General features: G+C 38.6%; 1 protein-coding gene and 1 pseudogene across 1 annotated transcript; both read left to right on the forward strand.

Annotated features, from left to right (window-relative positions):
• Nucleotides 1-951: 951 nt before the first annotated feature.
• Olr990 (olfactory receptor 990) lies at nucleotides 952-1,839 on the forward strand. Its single transcript, NM_001006597.1, has one exon. It carries the CDS (start codon nucleotides 952-954, stop codon nucleotides 1,837-1,839), a length of 888 nt encoding a protein of 295 aa, NP_001006597.1.
• Nucleotides 1,840-2,434: 595 nt separating this feature from the next.
• Psmc4-ps1 (proteasome 26S subunit, ATPase 4, pseudogene 1) lies at nucleotides 2,435-17,895 on the forward strand (annotated as a pseudogene).
• The last annotated feature ends 2,758 nt before the right edge of the window (nucleotides 17,896-20,653 follow it).

Raw genomic sequence — 20,653 nt, forward strand, 5'->3', positions numbered from 1 at the left:
AAAATTTTAATAACATTGTCAACAGGCTAAAACAAACAAAAGAATCAAATCGACTCTCACAACCTCATGATTTGTATCAAAGCAATTGCTTCTAACTAAATTTGCAAATGTTCATTCCAAATTAAATGATACCATTTACATATACATATGTACTTAATTGTGTCACAATATTTTCTGTTAAATTGGATTAGTCATTTTCCTTATTCTTTCATTCCATGTGTTATATTGAGGTTAAGGCTAGTCTATGTGTGAAAAGTAGATTCAAATGTGATGTGATGGGATAGGGAATCATCACAGACTATATATTTGTAATTTATTTTTCAAAGAATTCCTTGAGAGGATGTGTGTTCTCTGGATAATTATATCATACTTTAAAGGTTTCTCTGCTATGTACGACCTTGAATTCTTAAGTGATCACCAAGGGACAGAGAAACACAATAAGGAGGCAGTATCATGGGAACAACTACAGAAGTGTGTGCGGGGGATGGGGGTGTTTATAGGCATGTGGTACACATAGCTGAGTTGATATGTATGCATGCACTGTATATTGATAAATGTTAAGTTTGCAAGTCTTCAGGAGAAAAACATAAAATTTCAGTAAACTAAATTAAATGTTTCGAGTACAAAGTTCCAAGAGAGACCAGAAGTGTCTGTATTGCGAAAAGCTCACTCACATTGTCCATCTTGTTTCAGCACTTTTCAAAGGAGCAACACATTTGGAAAAATGTATCATAAAATTCTATCCAATCTTGAAAATTGTTGAGCCTAAAGGGGTTTTTGCTTCATATAAAATAACAGAACCCAAGGAGTTAGATGTCCTTCCACAACATGCATTTAAAGGATAATTTTTTGAGGTATAATGAATAAGAAAATTCTGGCAAATTTAAAACACAATGTGTATTTAAAAGACTAAATGTTCTATGCAGATCTAAAAGAAATCAGAAACCAAAGATGAGGAACCACACTGTCACAACCTTCATCTTGCTTGGACTGACAGATGACCAACAACTGCAGGTTCTTATCTTTATCATTCTCTTCTTCACCTACTCACTGATCATAACTGGAAATCTGTCCATCATCTCCCTAGTCTTAGCAGATCCTCACCTTAAAACAGCCTTGTATTATTTCCTTAAAAACTTTGCTGTCTTAGAGATCTCCTTCACACCTGCAAGCATCCCCAGATACCTGTATAGCATAGCAACAGGTGACAAAACAATTACCTATAATGCCTGTGTTGCCCAAGTATTTTTTACCGACCTCTTTGGTCTAACTGAATTTTTCCTTCTAGCTGCCATGTCCTACGACCGTTATGTGGCCATCTGCAGGCCACTGCACTATTTGACTACCATGAATACCGCTGTCTGCAGAAGACTTGTGTTTTGTTGTTGGGTAGCTGGTTTATTTATTTTAATTCCCCCACTTAGCCTCGGCCTAAATCTGCAGTTCTGTGATTCTAATATCATTGATCATTTTATCTGTGATGCTTCCCCTCTCCTTAAAATCTCTTGTTCAGACACGTGGTTCATGGAGCACACAGTTCTCATCTGTGCTGTACTGACTCTCATTATAACGCTGGTGTGTGTTGTTCTCTCCTACGTTAATATCATCAAGACAATTCTTAGATTCCCTTCTGCCCAACAAAAGCAAAAAGCCTTTTCTACCTGTTCCTACATCAAGCCTTCTGCAAAAAAGGAGGTGGCCATCAATAAGGGTGTGATGGTTCTCACTACTTCCATTGCCCCTATGCTAAACCCCTTCATCTACACACTTAGGAATAGGCAAGTCAAGCAAGCCTTCTGTGATTCAATAAAAAGAATTATAGCATTTTTCAAGAAATAAGGCAGGGTGAAACCCAGTAAACATGCAACGGTAAACTTCCCAAACTTCTTAGTCAAGTTGATTTTTCCTGAACACTCTTTCCCATTGTATTCAACAGACATTCCTGCTCCCACAAACCTCTATTAGGATCACAACCTTCCATATGTGCTAATAGCTTTCACTTGAAAATAAAGAATACCAGAAAATGATAAGGTAAAATAAAACAGAGAAGGGATTGCCAGCTTTTAGACCTTAAGCAAAAAAAGTAAGTCACCATTGTTTCTTCTAATTCAAAACTTTCAATTGATTAATTCGCTAATTCATTTAATGGATATTAGTGTATATTGTTCCTAAGGTAGGTACTATTTAGGTCCTAAAAACAGAAGAGGACACAAATAAAAGCAAAAAAATACAAAAAACAAAAAAACACAATCACAGCCCTCCCCACCATGTACTCTCAGAAATACAAAGGAGAAGTGGAAATAAGACAGTGAGCAGATAATCAAAATGTTGCAAATGCATAGCAGGAATACTTTTCACTATAGTTCTATCATTTTTTGATATAGATAAGATAGAGACAATTGTGCTAAAATAAGTCAGGCACAGAGAGTCAAGAATGTGGGTTGTAGAAGGGCTGACCGAAGAGAAGTTGAGAATTGATTTGTGTTGTCGGAAGCTAGATGGTAATGAGGAAGAGAAAGCTGAGGAAAGATTAATTAAATCACAGGTAGGTAGAAGGCAAAAGTTCCACTGAGATGTTGCAAGTATTATGATGATATTGGTAATGATAGTATACTATATAAGTCAGAAAACTTGAAAACAAATTTTGAATGTGTTTATCATACAGAAATCATTAATATTGAAGGTACAACATTTAAATTCTGACTTTACTATTTCACAGTGTACTCTTCTATCAAGGCATCACATGATACTTTATGAATACCTTTATGTTTTAATGCATCCTTAAATAATTACTATGAAATAAAATAACCTTAAAAATAAAAAGGCTTACACTGGAATGGATATTTGCCATGAAAGAAAATAAGAATTTGATATCATAAAAACCTTCAAAATAATAATTTTCAGTTCCTTTTTTTTTTTTCATCTTCACTAACTTGGGTATTTCTTATTTACATTTCGATTGTTATTCCCTTTCCCGGTATCCAGGCCAAAAACACCCTAGCACCTCCCAGTCCCCTTTTCTATTGGTGTTCCCCTCCCCATCTTCCTCCCATTAACACCCTCCCCCCAACAATCACGTTCACTGGGGGTTCAGTCTTGGCAGGACCAAGGGATTCTCCTTCCACTGGTGATCTTACTAGGGTATTCATTGCTGCCTATGAGGTTGGAGCCCATGGTCAGACCATGTATAGTCTTTGCGTAGTGTCTTAGTCCCTGGAAGTTCTGGTTGGTTGGCATTGTTGTTCATATGGGGTCCCAAGCCCCTTCAAGATCTTTCAGTCCTTTCTAAGTTTCCTTCAACGGGGGTCCCGTTCTCAGTTCAGTGGTTTAATGATGGTCTTCGCCTATGTATTTGCTGTGTTCTGGCTTTGTCTATCAGGAGAGATGTATGTCTGGTTCCTGTCTGCCTGCACTTCTTTGCTTCATCCAACTAATCTAGTTTGGTGACTGTATATGTATGGGCCACATGTGGGGCAGGCTGGGAATGGGTGTTCCTTCTGCCTCTGTTCTAAACTTTGCCTCCCTATTCCCTCGAAAAAAGTATTCTTGTTCCCATTTTAAAGAATAAGTGAAGCATTCGCATTTTGGTCATCCTTCTTGAGTTCATGTGTTCTATGCATCTAGGGTAATTCGATCATTTGGGTTTACAATGAGTGTAAACCAAGTATTTTTGTTGTGATTGGGTTACCTCACCCAGGATGATATTTTCCAGTTCCATCCATTTGCCTTTGAATTTCATAAAGTCATTGTTTTTGATAGCAGAGTATTATTCCATTGTGTAGATGTACCACATTTTCTGTATCCATTCCTCTGTTGAAGGGCATCTGGGTTCTTTCCAGTTTCTGACTATTATAAATAAGGCTGCTATGAACATAGTGGAGCATGTGTCTTTGTTATATGTTGGGGCATCTTTTGGGTATATACCCAAGAGAGGTATAGCTTGGTCCTCAGGTAGTTCAATGTCCACTTTTCTGAGGAACCTCCAGACTAATTTCCAGAATCTTTGTACCAGTTTGCAATCCCACCAACAATGGAGGAGCATTGAATCTGTAGATTGCTTTTGGTAAAATGGCCATTTTTACTATATTAATCCTGCCAATCCATGAGCATGGGAGATCTTTCCATCTTCTGAGGTCTTCTTCAATTTCTTTCTTCAGAGGCATGAATTTCTTATCATACAGATCATTCACTTGCTTGGTTAAAGTCACACCGAGGTATTTATATTACTTGGGACTACTATGAAGGGTGTCATTTCCTTAATTTCTTTCTCAGATCCTCTTTCTCCACATCCACATCATTTGCTGTAACCTGAGATTTTGATCTTAGCCATTCTGACTGGTGTCAGGTGAAATCTCAGGGACGTTTTGATTAGAATTTCCATTATGACTAAAGATGTTGAACATTTCTTTAGGTGTTTCTCAGCCATTTGGCATTCCTCAGCTGTGAATTCTTTGTTTAGCTCTGAATCCCATTTTTAATAGGGTTATTTGTCTCCCTGTGGTCTAACTTCTTGAGTTCTTTGTATATTTTGGATATAAGCCCTCTATCGGTTGTAGGATTGGTAAAGATCTTTTCCCAATCTGTTGGTTGCCGTTTTGTCCTAACCACAGTGTCCTTTGCCTTACAGAAGCTTTGCAGTTTTATGAGATCCCATTTGTCGATTCTTGATCTTAGAGCATAAGCCATTGGTGTTTGGTTCAGGAAATTTTCTCCAGTACCCATGTGTTCAAGATTCTTTCCCACTGTTTCCTCTATTAGTTTGAGTGTATCTGGTTTGATGTGGAGGTTCCTGATCCACTTGGACTTAACCTTTGTACAGGGTGATAAGCATGGTTTGATCTGCATTCTTCTACATACTGACCTCCAGTAGAACCAGCACTATTTGCTGAAAATGCTATCCTTTTTCCATTGGATGGTTTTGGATCCTTTGTCAAAGATCAAGTGACCATAGGTGTGTAGGTTCATTTCTGGGTCTTCAATTCTATTCCACTCATCTATCTGTCTGTCTCTGTACCAATAACATGCAGTTTTTATCACTATTGCTCTGTAATACTGCTTGAGTTCAGCGATAGTGATTCCACTGGAAGTCATTTTATTGTTGAGGATAGTTTTAATTCTCCTGATTTTCTGTTATTCGAGATGAATTTACAAATTGTTCTCTCCAACTGTCGGAAGAATTGGATTGGTATTTTGATGGGGATTACATTGAATCTGTAGATTGCTTTTGGTAAAATGGCCATTTTTACTATATTAATCCTGCCAATCCATGAGCTTGGGAGATCTTTCCATCTTCTGAGGTCTTCTTCAATTTCTTTCTTCAGAGGCATGAAGTTCTTATCATACAGATCATTCACTTGCTTGGTTAAAGTCACACCGAGGTATTTATATTATTTGGGACTACTATGAAGGGTGTCATTTCCTTAATTTCTTTCTCAGATTGTTTCTCTTTTCTGTAGTGGAAGGCTACTGATTTATTTGAGTTAATTTTATACCCAGCCAATTTGCTGAAGTTGTTTATCAGGTTTCACAGTTCTCTGGTGGAACTTTTGGGATCACTTAAATATACTATCATAACAGCTGCAAATAATAATATTTTGACTTCTTCTTTTCCACTCTGTATCCCTTTGATCTCTTTTTTTGTCTGATTTTTCTGGCTAGAACTTCAAGAACTATATTGAATAAGTAAGGAGAGAGTGGGCAGCCTTGTCTAGTCCCTGATTTTAGTGGGATTGCATCAAGTTTCTTTCCATTTAGTGTAATGATAGCTAATGGTTTGCTGTATATGGTTTTTACTATATTTAGGTATGGGCCTTGTATTCCTATCCTTTCCAGGACGTTTATCATGAAGGGGTGTTGAATTTTGTCAAATGCTTTCTCAGCATCTAATGAAATGATCATGTGGTTTTATCTTTCAGTTTGTTTACATAGTGAATTACCTTGATGGTTTTCCGTATATTAAACCATCCCTGCATGCCTAGGACGAAGCCTAGTTGATCACGGTGGATGTTTGTTTTGATGTGCTCTTGTATTCTGTTTGCCAGAATTTTATTGAGTATTTTTGCGTTGATATTCATAAGGGAAATTAGTCTCAAGTCCTCTTTCTTTGTTGGTGTTGGGTCTTTGTGTGGTTTAGGTATAAGAGTAATTGTGAATTCATAGAAGGAATTCAGTAGTGCTATGTCTGTTTCAATTTTGTGGAATAGTTTAGATAGTATTAGTATGAGGTCTTCTATGAAGGTCTGATAGAATTCTGCACTGAACCCATCTGGACCTAGGCTCTTTTTGGTTGGGAAACCTTTAATGACTGATTCTATTTCTTTAGGAGTTATGGGGTTGTTTGAATGGTTTATCTGTTCCTGATTTAACTTCAGTCCCTGGTATCTGTCTAAGTAATTGTCCATTTCCTGCAGATTTTTAGGTTTGTTGACAGAAGGCTTTTGTAGTAGGATCTGATGATTTTTTGAATTTCCTCTGATTCTGTAGTTATGTCTCCCTTTTCATTTCTGGTTTTGTGAATTTTGACACACACTCTGTGTCCTCTCATTACTCTGGCTAAGGGATTATCTATCTTGTTGATTTTCTCAAAGAACCAACTTTTGGTTCTGTTGATTCTTTGTATGGACCTTTTTGTTTATACTTGGTTGATTTCAGCTCTGAGTTTGATTATTTCCTATCTTCTACTCCTTCTGGGTGTATTTGCTTCTTTTTGTTCTAGAGCTTTTAGGTGTGTTGACAAGCTGCTGATATATGCTCTCTCCTGTTTCTTTCTGCAGCACTCCGAGCTATGAGTTTTCCTGTTAGCACAGCTTGTGTTCCATAAGTTTGGGTGTGTTGTACCTTCATTTTTTTTAAATTCTAAGAAGTCTTTTATTTCTTTCTTTATTTCTTCCTTAATCAGGTTATCATTGAGTAGAGCACTGTGCAATTTGCATGTATATGTGTGCGTTCTTCCCTTATTTTTGTTGAAGACCAGCTTTAGGCCGTGGTGGTCTGGTAGTACTCATGGGATCATTTCTATCTTTCTGTATCTATTGAGGCCTATTTTATGACCAATTATATGATCAATTTTGGAGAAAGTACAATTAGGTGGTGAGAAGAATCCTTTTGTTTTAGGATAGAATATTCTATAAATATCTGTTAAGTCCATTTGGTTCATGACTTCTCTTAGTCTGTCTATGTCTCTCTTTAATTTTTGTTTTCATGATCTGTCCATTTTGAGAGTGGGGTGTTGAAATCTCCTGCTATTTTTGTGTGAAGTGCAATGTGTGCTTTGAACTTCAGTAAGGTTTCTTTTATGTATGTAGGTGCCCTTGTATTTGGCACATAGATATTTAGGATTGAGAGTTCATCTTGGTGGATTTTTCCTTTGATGAATATGAAATGTCCTTCCTTATCTTTTTCGATGACTTTTGGTTGAAAATCAATTTAATTCAATATTAGAATGGTTACTCCAGCTTGCTACTTCAGACCATTTCCTTGGAAATTTATTTTCCAGCATTTCATTCTGAGGTAGTGTCTGTCTTTGTCTCTGAGGTGTGTTTCCTGTAGGCAGCAGAATGCAGGGTCCTCATTGCATATCGAGTTTGTTAAGCTCTGTCTTTTTATTGGGGAGTTGAGTCCACTGAGGTTGAGAGATATTAAGGAATAGTGATGGTTGCTTCCTGTTATATTCGTATTTGGATGTGAGGTTATGTTTATGTGCTTTTCTTCTCTTTATTTTGTTTCCAAGATGATTAGTTTCTTGCTTTTTCTATGGTGTAGCTTGCCTCCTTATGTTGTGCTTTACCGTTTATTATCCTTTGTAGGGCTGGATTTGTAGAAAGATATTGTGTAAATTTGTTTTTGTCATGGAATATCTTGGTTTCTCCATCTATGTTAATTGAGAGTTTTGCTGGATACAGTAACCTGGACTGGCATTTGTGTTCTCTTAGGGTCTGTATGACATCTGTCCAGGGTCTTCTGGCTTTCATAGTCTCTGTTGAGAAGTCTGGTGTAATTCTGATATGTCTTTATATGTTACTTGATATTTTTCTCTTACTGTTTTTAATATTCTTTATTTTGTGCGTTTGATGTTTTGACTATTATGTGATGGGAGGAGTTTCTTTTCTAGTCCAATGTATTTGGAGTTCTGTAGGATTCTTGTATGTTTATGGGCATCTCTTTCTTCAGGTTAGGAAAGTTTTCTTCTATGATTTTGTTGAAGATATTTACTGGTCTTTTAAGCTGGGAGTCTTCACTCTCTTCTATACCTATTATCCTTAGGTTTATCTTCTCTTTGACTCCTGGATTTCCTGTATGATTTGGACCAGTAGCTTTTTCCGTTTAACATTATCTTTGACAGTTGTGTCGATAATGTCTATGGAATCTTCTTCTCCTGAGATTCTCTCTTTTATCCCTTGCATTCTGTTGGTAATTCTTGTATTTACGGCTCCTTGTCTCTTCCTTTGGTTTTCTATATCCAGGGTTGTCTCCCTTTGTGCTTTCTTTATTGCTTCTATTTCCATTTTTAATTCCTTCACCTGTTTGATTGTGTTTTCCTGGAATTCTTTCAGGGATTTTTGTGATTCCTCTCTATAGCCTTCTACTTGTTTATTTATGTTTTCCTCCTTTTTTCTAAGGGAGTTCTTTATGTCTTTCTTGAAGTCCTCCATCATCATGATCAAATGTTATTTTAAATCTAGATCTTGCTTTTCTGGTGCGTTTGTATATTCAGTGTTTGCTTTGGTGGGAGAATTGGTCTTTGATGATGCCATGTAGTCTTGGTCTCTGTTGTTTGGGTTCCTGCGCTTGCCTCTAGCCATCAGGTTGTCTCTGGTGTTACCTTGTTCTGCTATTTCTGACAGTGTCTAGACCGTGTGTCTAGGTTTGTGTGTCTGGAGTGCTGTAGACCTATTTTCCTGTTTTCTTTCAGCCAGTTATGGGAAGAGAGTGTTCTTCTTTCAGGCATGTAGTCTTTCCTGTCTACTGGTCATCAGCTGTTTTGTGGATGTTTGTCCTGACTCCACCAGGCAGGTAGCTTGGAGCAGAAAAGTTGGTCTTACTTGTGGTCCCACAGCTCAAGTTGCTCCTGGAGGTCTGCTTTTGAGCTCTCTGTGAGGGCGGCAACCAGGAGGGCCTGTGCTACCTTTTCCCGGGGCGCCCGTGCACTGGGTTCCCAGATGTCATTAGGTGTTTTCCTCTAAAGTCAGAAATGTGAGCAGAGTATAGTCTCTTCTGGCTTCCCAGGTGTGTCTTCCCCTCTGAAGGTTTGGCTCTTCCTCCCACGGGATTTGGGTGCAGGGAGCTGTTGACTGGGTCTCTTCAGTTCCGGGCAGTGTCTCCATTTTAGGTACTTTAAAAATATATTAAATTTATTTTTCATGTAATATGATTTTTCTTGGTTTAATTTCAACCACAGTCCCCCACCTTCACTCTTCCCAACCCTCTGTTCTTCCCCTCTTGCCTACATCTTCATCTGAATGTGAGGGTGGTCTGACTGAGACACCTGTTACACTGTTGATCCCTGCCAAGATTGATCTGCTGATCTGGATCATTAGGCAGGTGTACCCTTCCCTTCTCACCTCTGCAGGTGTGTTTGTCCTTCCTGGCATTGCTCCATCAAAAAGACAACCTTTTCTGGACAGAGGAGGACCTGTCTTCATTCAAGGGTATAGGAGTAGAGCCTTCAAACAATCTCTCATAAACATACATATTTTACAGGGTATCAAATTAACAACTATCAAAATCCTAAATGTTATGTTTTTACAAATAATAAAACATTTGAAGTTTAAAAGAATAAATTGGAAATAGTTTTTTCTGAAAATAAGATATATATAGATAGATATATAGATATATAGATATATAGATATATAGATATATAGATATATAGATATATAGATATATAGATATATAGATATATAGATATATAGATATATAGATATATAGATATATAGATGATAAATAGATGATATATAGATGATATATAGATGATATATAGATGATATATAGATGATATATAGATGATATATAGATGATATATAGATATATAGATATATAGATATATAGATATATAGATACATATAGATATAGATATAGATATAGATATAGATATCCTAAAGCTGACCTGAAACTTAAAGAGTCTGCCTATCTCTGCTGAAATTAGAGACACAGCTACTGTACCCAACTATTTTGAGACATCTTTTAATTGCAATCTGCCACCTATTTGCACATATATTGAATACACAAAATGCCAGTAAGGTAAACAAACACATGTCAAGAAAGAAGCAAAATAGTAAAGTAAAAAGAATATGTGAAATTAGGAAAATGTCTGAAAGGAATATGCAAAACAAGAAATAATATTACCATTTTGATACATGGAAAAGTAACAGACTTTTCACCACAGTTTATCCACGGTGCCTTTGTTTTCAAACTCTCAGTTCTTAAAATGCAGCATACTACTCTAATGGGCTGTCAACCCTGAAGGAAGAAACTGCCAAACTCACACTCCTTTGAGCATGACTCTGCCTGGGCTTTCACGTATCTTGAAAGTATGACTTTCTCACATATATTTATATATATTTGTTTTCATGTATCTGAGTCACAATTTATAACAGAAAACTAAAGGGATAAATGATTTCTTCAAACAAAGATAAAACATACCAAAGCATTTGAAATCAATGATGAATGTATTCTATTCATTCTAATTTAAATGTTTTCTGCACTTTGCATTATGTGAAGTTATAAATGAAAAGTAAGCTCAATTTATTATCTGTTTACAAGCAGGTATTTTGTGCTATTTCTATTTTTTTAAATGCATATTTAAAGAGACAACATCATGTTTTTATACACATAGGTAAATGGGTACAACAGTTAAGCAATTTAACATGCCTGTAATCTCAAATTCCCTTTTATTTTCTACATAGTAAAATCATCTAGGATATCATAGATGTTTCCATATAAAATACAATAATATAAACCAGGCAGGTAGTATATCTGTGAAGTCCCAGCACTCTCAGAAGACTAAAATAGCAAGATCAGAAGTTTGAGGTTACTTCAGGCTACATTGTAAGAATCAGTCTCAAAATTTTGAATAAAACATTTAAAAAATAAATATTATTAACAATAGTCTTCAGGGATGTAAGACAGACTGCATATTCTTTTTCTTCCTGAAGTTTGTTTCCCTTATTATGTTTTTTTTTCCTTTTATTGAAAATAGATTTTTGCTTGATACCAAATCCTGTGAGGTCAGAGCTGGACTCACAGAACTGTAGAAAATTCTGAGAGCTCATGGGAGACAACCACTTTTGCTCATATTCCTGGCATAAGAGGAACTCGCCTAGTTCCCTCTGGATACAGAAACACAGGAGCAGTCAGTGTCAGGAAAATTCTGGTTTCTGCCAGTGTCCAGAAATGAATTGCTCCCACAGCTCTCTGTACCCTAATCCAGTTGATGACAGCTGGACTCAGAAGTGCAGACAATCCTGAGAGCTCAAAGGAGACAAATACTTCTGCTCACATTCCTGGTCCAAAAGAAACCTGCCTAGTGCCCTCTGTGCCATCTGGGCACAGAAACCTAGGAGAAGTCAGGGGCAGAACCCTTCCAGTTTCTGCCTGCACCCAGAGCCGAAAGCCAGTATCTAGGAGTGACTACACACCTGAGAGCAGAGGTAAGATCAACACTTTTGCTCTAAGCAACCCACCTGATGGCCTCAAAACACACAAAGGCAGGAGCACTTTGAGACAGGACACTTCAAATCTGTATCTGTACCAGGAGCTGAACCAATTCCAAAGCTCTATGTACCCAAATCGAGAGGGAGAGAGAACTACACTCTCAGAACTGTGGACAATCCTGAGATCTCAGGGGAGACCTACACTTCTGCTCACATTCCTGGCCCAAGAGAAATCTGCCTAGTGCCCCTCTGGATAGAGGAACCTAGGAGCAGTCAGGCGCAGGACTGTTCCATTTTCTGCTTGAGCCCAGAGCTGAAAGCCAGTAACCAGGAGTACTGACAAACCTGAGAGCATAGGTAAGACCAACTCTACTGCTCCAAGTGATCAGTCTGAAGGATTCAGGACACACAAACCCAAGAACAGCTCTCTATCCCCAAATCTGGCTGAAAGAAAAGAGGTTAGGTTTACAGGGGTGCTGACACATAGGCTTACAGGAAGGTCAAGCCACTGTCATAGACAGCAAGACAAGCTAACACCAGAGACAACCTAATGGCGAGAGGCGAGAGGCAAGAGGAGGAACATAAGAAACAGAAACCAAGACTACTTGTCATCATCGAAGCATAGTTCTCCCACAAAAGCAAATACTGGATATCCAAACACACTGGAAAACAAGATTTAGATTTAAAAATCACATCTCATGGTGATGATAGAGGACGTTAAGAAGGACATAAATAACTCCCTTTAAAAAAACAAAGGACAATACAGGTAAACAAGTAGAAGTTCTTAAAGAGGAAACACAAAAATCCCTTAAAGAATTACAGGAAAACATGAATAAATGGGTAAAGGAATTGAACACCATCCAAAATTTAAAAATGGAAATAGAAACAATAAATAAATCACAAAGGAATAGGAACAGTCAACAGCAGGAACCACGTGGGTCCAGCCCTGCGCCCTGAACTGAACTGAACCATCACAGAGCTCTCTGTAGCTAAATCTCATGGGGGAGAGAGCTTGACCTCAGAACTGTGGATTCCTGAGAACTCAGAGGGGACTGCTCTCTGGCCACATTCCTAACAGAAGAGGAAATTGCCTAGTACCATCTGAGACCCCTGGGCAGAGGAAGCTAGGAGATGTCAGGGGCAGGATTGTTCAGGTTTCTGCCCGTGCTGAGACCTGAAAGCCATCACCAGGAGTACCTACACACCTGACCAGAGCTTTCTATTCACAAATATGGCCGAAAGAAAACAAGACTAGAGGAGTGCTGACACACAAAATTACAGGGTGTGAAAGCACAGTCAGAGAAAGCAAGAAAAACTGATGTCAAAAGGTAAGCACAGTAAACTAAGCAACAGGAACCAAGACTATGTTACAACATCAGAGCCCAACTCTCCCACCAAAGCAAATACTACATATCAACAAACCCTAAGAGATAAAAAAATGCCAGCTCAGGCTACTATATCCAGCAATATTCTCAATTCACATGGCTGGAGAAACCAAGATATCTCATGACAAAACAAAATTTACACAATATCTTTCTACAAATCCAGCCATACAAAGGATAATACATGGAAAACTCCAACACAAGGAGGGAAACTATACCCTAGAAAAAAAATTATCTACCCTCAATGCAAACAAAAGAAGAGAGACAAACATAATTACACCTCTAAATATGAAAATAACAGAAAGCAACAATCACTATTACTTAATACCTCTCAACACCAATAAACTCAATTCCACAATAAAAAGAAATAAACTAAAAAAGTTGATATGCAAGGAGGAACCAGCATTATGCTGCATACAGGAAACATACCTCAGAGACAAAGACAGACACTATCTCAGAGTAAAAGACTGGAAAACAGTTTTCCATGCAAGTGGTCCAAAGAAACAAGCTGGAGTAGCCATTCTAATATCAAATAAAATCATCAACCAAATATCAACCAAAAGTCATCAAAAAAGATAAGGAAGGACACTTCCTATTCAGCAAAGGAAAAATCCACCAAGATGAACTCTCAATCCTAAATATCTATGCTCCAAATACAAGGGAGCCTACATACATAAAAGAAACCTTACTAAAGTTCAAAGCGCATATTGCACTTCAAACAATAATAGTACGAGATTTCAACACCCCACTCTCACCAATTGACAGATCATGGAAACAGAAATTAAACAGAGACATAGACAGACTAAGAGAAGTCATGAACCAAATGGACTTAACAGATATTTATAGAACATTGTATCCTAAAACAAAAGGATATACTTTCTTCTCACCACCCCATGGTACTTTCTTCAAAATTGACCATATAATCAATCATAAAACAGGCCTCAGCAGATATAAAAAGATAGAAATAGTCCCATATGCCCTATCAGGTCATCATGGGCTAAAGCTGGTCTTCAATAACAATAAGGAAACAATGCCCACATATACATGAAGGTAACCTGGTCAAGGAAGAAATAAAGAAAGGAATTAAAGACTTCTTAGAATTTAAAAAAAAATGAAGTTATAACATACCAAAACTCATGGGACACAATGAAAGCTGTGCTAAGAGGAAAACTCATATCTCTGAGTGCTTCCAGAAAGAAACAGGAGGGAGCATATATCAGCAGCTTGACAGCACACCTAAAAGCTCTAGAACAAAAGGAAGCCAGGAAATAATCAAACTCAAAACTGATATCAACCAAGTGGAAACAAAAAGGACAATAGAAAGAATCAACAGAACCAAAAACTTGTTCTTTGAGAAAATCAACAAGAGAGATAAACCCTTAGCCAGACTAATGAGAGGACACAGAGAGTGTGTCCAAATTAACAAAATCAGAAATGAAAATGGAGACATAACAACGGAGTCAGAGGAAATTCAAAAAGTCATCAGATCCTACTACAGAAGCCTACAGTCAACAAAACTTGAAAATTTGTAGGAAATGGACAATTTCCTAAACAGATACCAGGTACCAAATTAATTCAAGAACAAGTAAACCATTTAAACAACCCCGTAACTCCTAAAGAAATAGAAGAAGTCATTAAAAGTTTCCCAACCAAAAAGAGACCAGATCCAGATAGGTTCAGTGCAGAATTCTATCAGACCTTCATAGAAGACCTCATACCAATACTATCTAAAATATTCCACAAAATTGAAACAGATGGAACGCTAACGAATTACTTCAATGAAGTCACAGTTACTCTTATAATAACCACACAAAGACGCAACAAAGAAAGAGAACTTCAGACCCATTACCCTTATGAATATCGATGCAAAAATACTCAAGAAAATTCTGGCAAACCACATCCAAGAGCACATCAAAACAATCATCCATCATAATCAAGCAGGCTTCATTCCAGGGATGCAGGGATGGTTACAGAAAACCATCAACATAATCCACTATATAAACAAACTGAAAGATTAAAACAACATGATCATTTCATTAGTTGCTGGGAAAGCATTTGGTAAAATTCACCACCCCTTCATGATAAAAGTTCTGGAACGAACAGGAATTCAAGACCCATACCTAAACATAGTAAATGCCATATACATCAAACCAGTACCTAATATTAAACTAAATGAAGAGAAACTTGAAGCAATCCCACTAAAATCAGGGACTAGAAAAGTCTTCCCACTCTCTCCCTATTTATTCCATATAGTTTTAGAATTCCTAACCAGAGCAATCAGACAACAAAAGCAGATCAAAGGGATATAGATTGGAAAGTAAGAAGTCAAAATATCACTATTTGCAGACGATATGATTGTATATTTAAATGATCCCAAAATTTCCACCAGAGAACTACTAATCCTGGTAAATACTTTCAGCAAAGTGGCTGGGTATAAAATTAACTCAAATAAATTAGTAACCTTCCTCTACACAAAAGAGAAACAAGCTGAGAAAAAAATTAGGGAAAAGACACCCTTCATAATAGTTCCAAATAATATAAAATACCTCAGTGTGACTCTCACCAAGCAAGTGAAAGATGTGTATGAGAAGAACTTCAAGCCTCTTAAGAAAGAGATTGAAGAAGATCTCAGAAGATGGAAAGATCTCCCATGCTCATGGATTGACAGCATTAATATAGTAAAAATGGCCATTTTACCAAAAGTGATCTACAAATTTAATGCAATCCCCATCAAAATTCCAACTCAATTCTTCACAGAACAATTTGCACATTCATCAGGAATAACAAAAAAGCCAGGATAGCTAAAACTATCCTCATCAATAAAAGGACTTCTGGGGGAATCACTATCCCTGAACTCAAACAGTATAGTGATAAACAGAACAGAGCAATAGTGATAAAAAAAACTGCATGGTATTGGTACAGAGACAGACAGATAGACCAGAGGAATAGAAATGAAGACCCAGAAGTAAACCCACACACATATGGTCACTTGATTTTTGACAAAGGATCCAAAAACATCCAATGGAAAAAAGAGCAGTTTCAACAAATGGTACTGGTTCAACTGGATGTCAGCATGTAGAAGAATGCAGATCAATCCATTCTTATCACCCTGCACAAAGCTTAAGTCCAAGTGGATCAAGGACCTCCACATCAAACCAGATACACTCAAACTATTAGAAGAAAAAGTGAGGAAGGATCTCGAACACAAGGGCACCTGAGACAAGTTCCTGAACAAATAACCAATGGCTTCTGCTCTAAGATCAAGAGTCAACAAATGAAATCTCACAAAACTGCAAAGCTTCTGTAAGGCAAAGGACACTGTTGTTAGGACAAAATAGCAACCAACAGATTGGGAAAAGATCTTTACCAATCCTACAAGTGATAGAGGGCTTATATCCAAAATATACAAAGAACTCACAAAGTTAGACTGCAGGGAGACAAATAACCCTATTAAAAATGGGGCTCAGAACTAAACAAGGAATTCACAGCTGAGGAATGCCGAATGGCTGAGAAGCACCTAAAAAAAAAATGTTCAACCTCTTTAGTCATAAGGGAAATGCAAATCTAAACAACCCTGAGGGGCTGCACTGAGGCCGGCTTGGTCACTAAGTAGGAGATAGGCATTTTGGTGGAGAAAATTCAGGATGAGATGCCAGCACTGTCCATGTCTCGGCTGCAGACCGGTCTGTCCTTTCTGCGACCTGAACCTGAAAACCTGGAGGACCTATACAGCCTCTATAAGAAGCTGTAGCAAGAGCTGGGGTTCCTGGAGGTGCAGGAGGAGTATATTAAGGATGAACAGAAGAACCTGAAGAAGGAGTTCCTCCATGCCCAGGAGAAGGTAAAGCAAATCCAGAGCATTCCGTTGGTCATTGGTCAGTTTTTGGAAGCTGTGGATCAGAACACAGTCATTGTGGGCTCTATCACAGGATCTAACTGTTATTTTTGCATCCTGAGTACCATTGATCAGGAGCTGCTCAAACCCAATGCCTCAGTGGCCCTCCACAAGCACAGCAACACACTTGTGAATGTGCTGCCTCCTGAGGCTGAAAGCAGCATCATGATGCTCACCTCAGACCAGAAGCCCAACGTGATATACGCCGATATAGGAAGCATGGACATCCAGAAGCAGGAGGTGTGGGAGGCAATGGAACTCCCACTTACGCACTTCGAGCTCTACAAGCAGATTGGCATCGATCCTCCCCGAGGGGTCCTCATGTATGGCCCCCCTGGCTGTGGAAAGACCATGTTAGCAAAGACAGTGGCACATCACATGATAGCTGCATTTATCCATGTGGTGGGTTCAGAGTTTGTTCATAAGTACCTGGGTGAGGGCCCTCGAATAATCTGGGATGTGTTCCACCTGGACAAGGAGAATGCACCTGCCATCATCTTCATAGATGAAATTGATGCCATTGCCACCAAGAGATTCGATGCCCAGACCGGAGCTGACAGGGAGGTTCAGAGGATCCTGCTGGAGCTACTGAATCAAATGGATGGATTTGACCAAAACATCAGTGTGAAGGCAATCATGGCCACAAACAGAAAGGACACCTTGGATCCAACTCTACTTCGGCCAGGACACCTAGACCACAAAATTGAATTCCCACTCCCTGATCATCGCCAAAAAGAGGTTGATTTTCTCCACCATCACCAGCAAGATGAACCTTTCTGAGGAGGTCAACGTAGAAGACTATGTGGCCTGCCCAGATAAGATTTCAGGAGCCGATATCAACTCCATCTGTCAGGAGAGTGGAATGTTGACTGTCTGTGAGAACTGCCACATTTTCCTGGCCAAAGACTTCAAGAAAGCCTACAAGACTGTGATCAAGAAAGATGAGTAGGAACATGAGTTCTACAAGTGACCCCTCCCCACACATCCTAGGAACCAGTCCCAAAGGCTAGTTGTCTCTTTACTCAGTATTGGTTTAGTCAATAAATGGACGTGATTGGGGGAAAAAAAAAAAAACAACCCTGAGATTCCACCTCACACCAGTCAGAATGGCTAAGATCAAAAACTCTGGCAAGAGTAGATGCTGGAAAGGATGTGGAGAAAGAGGAACACTCCTCCATTGTTGGTGGGATTGCAAACTGGTACAACCTCTCTTGGAAATCAGTCTGGAGGTTCCTCAGAAAATTGGACATTGAACTACCTGAGGACCCACCCATACCTCTCTTGGGCATATACCCAAAAGATGCCCAAACATATAAAAAAGACACGTGCTCTACTATGTTCATAGCAGCCTTATTTAAAATAGCAAGAAACTGGAAAGAACCCAGATGCCCTTCAACAGAGGAATGGATACAGAAAAGGTGGTACATCTACACAATGGAATAATACACTGCTATCAAAAACAATGACTTTATGAAATTCATAGGCAAATGGATGGAACTGGAAAATATAATCCTGAGTGAGGTAACCCAATCACGGAATAACACACATGGTGTGCACTCACTAATAGGTGGATATTAGTCCAGATGCTCGAATTACCCTAAATGCACAGAACACATGAAACTCAACAAGAATGACCAAAATGTGAATGCGTTGCTCCTTCTTTAAAAGGGGAACAAGAATACCATTCACAAGGAATAGGGAGGCAATGTTTAGAACAGAGGCAGAAGGAACACCCATTCAGTGCCTGTCCCACATGTGCCCCATACATACAGAGCCAGCAAACTAGATAAGATGGATGAACCAAAGAAGTGCAGGCTGACAGCAACCAGATGTAGATCTCTCCTGAGAAACACAGCCAGAATACGGCAAATTCATAGGCGAATGCCAGGAGTAAACCACTGAACTGACAACAGGACCCCCATTGAAGGAATCAGAGAATGGACTGGAAGAGCTTGAAGGAGATCGAGACGCCCTATGAAAAAAAATTCCAACCAACCAGAGCTTCCAGGGACTAAGCCACTACCCAAAGACTATACATGGACTGACCCTGGGCTCCAATCTCATAGGTAGCAATGAACAACCTAGTAAGAGCACCAGTGGAAGGGGAAGACCTTGGTCCTGCTAAGACTGAACCCGTAGTGAACGTGATTGTTGGGGGGAGGGTGGCAATGGGGGGAGGATGGGGAGGGGAACACCCATATAGATGGGAAAGGGGAAGGGTTAGAAGGATGTTGACCTGAAAACCAGGAAGGGGAATAACAATCAAAATGTAAATAAGAAATACTCAAGTTAATAAAGATGAGAAAAAAAAGAACCAGTATATAAAATCAAAATATAAGTTTTAAATGTACCAAACAAACCAGCAAACAAAAAAAAAAACTCTCATGAGCAGACTCACAAGACATAAAATGCTAGGAAAATTGCATAGCCAGACCCAAGGTGAATCACTTATTTTCCAGGTTCTGGGCTCTGTCATGCTAGCCTTCCAGTTGATCTCTACTAGCCACATCTACTCCTTCTCACAAAAAGTGATCATTTTCTCAAATTTCTTGGACTTTCAGCTAACTTAGAGGAAAAAAAGAAATATCTTTATAGCAGTTTTCAAGCTACTAGAAAAGTTTTATCTGATCTGCCTAGTGAAATATAACTTGTCTTATATTCTTCTGCAACTTGGCTTTTTGTTCTGATTTTATGTAAAAGCTGTTTCTCCTTTCATAGTCCCAAGAGTTTGTTCCTTAGACAGAACAGAATAAAATAATATAATACAGAATTTACCAAATAGATTATTTTTAATAAAATAAAATTTTTACTAAACCAAAAAAATAAAAATAAAAAATAAAAGGGAAACAAGAATACCCTTGGGAAGGAATAAGGAGGCAAAGTTTAGAAAACAGGTTGAAGGAACACCCATTCAGAGCCTGCCCCACATGTGGCCCATACATATACAGTCACCAAACGAGATAAGAGGATGAAGCAAAGAAGTGCAGGCTGACAGGAACTGGATGTAGATCTCTCCTGAGAGACACAGCCAGAACACAGCAAATTCATAGGCAAATGCCAGGAGCAAACCACTGTACTGAGAATGGGACCCCCCATTGAAGGATTCAGAGAAAGGACTGAAAGAGCTTGAAGGGGCTTCAGACACCATATGGGCAACAATGCCAACCAACCAGAGCTTCCAGGAACTAAGGCACTAACCAAAGGATATACATGTACTGACCCTGGGCTCCAACTGCATAGGTAGCAATGAATAGCCTAGTAAGAGCACCAGTGGAAGGGGAAGCCCTTGTTCTTGCCAAGACTGAACCCCCAGTGAACAAGATTGTTGGGGTGGGGTGGTAATGTGGGTAGATGGGAAGGGGAACACCCATATGGAAGGGGAGGTGGAGGGGTCAGAGGGATGTTGGCCTGGAAACCAGGAAAGGGAATAACAATTGAAATGTAAATAAGAAATACTCAATTTAATAAATATGGAGGAAAAAATATCACTATTTGCAGATGATGTGATAGTATACTTAAGTGAACCCAAAAGATCCACCAAAGAAGTACTAAGCCTGATAAACAACTTCAGCAAAGTGGCTGGGTATAAAATTAACTCATACAAATCAGCAGCCTTCCTCTACTCAAAGAATAAACAGACTGAGAACAAAATTATGGAAATGATTCACTTCATAATATTCCCAAATAATACGCAATACCTCGGTGTGACTTTAACCAAGCAAGTAAAA

Source organism: Rattus norvegicus, chromosome 7 (assembly GCF_036323735.1).
Source record: "Rattus norvegicus strain BN/NHsdMcwi chromosome 7, GRCr8, whole genome shotgun sequence".
In the NCBI taxonomy this organism is placed as follows: domain Eukaryota; kingdom Metazoa; phylum Chordata; class Mammalia; order Rodentia; family Muridae; genus Rattus; species Rattus norvegicus.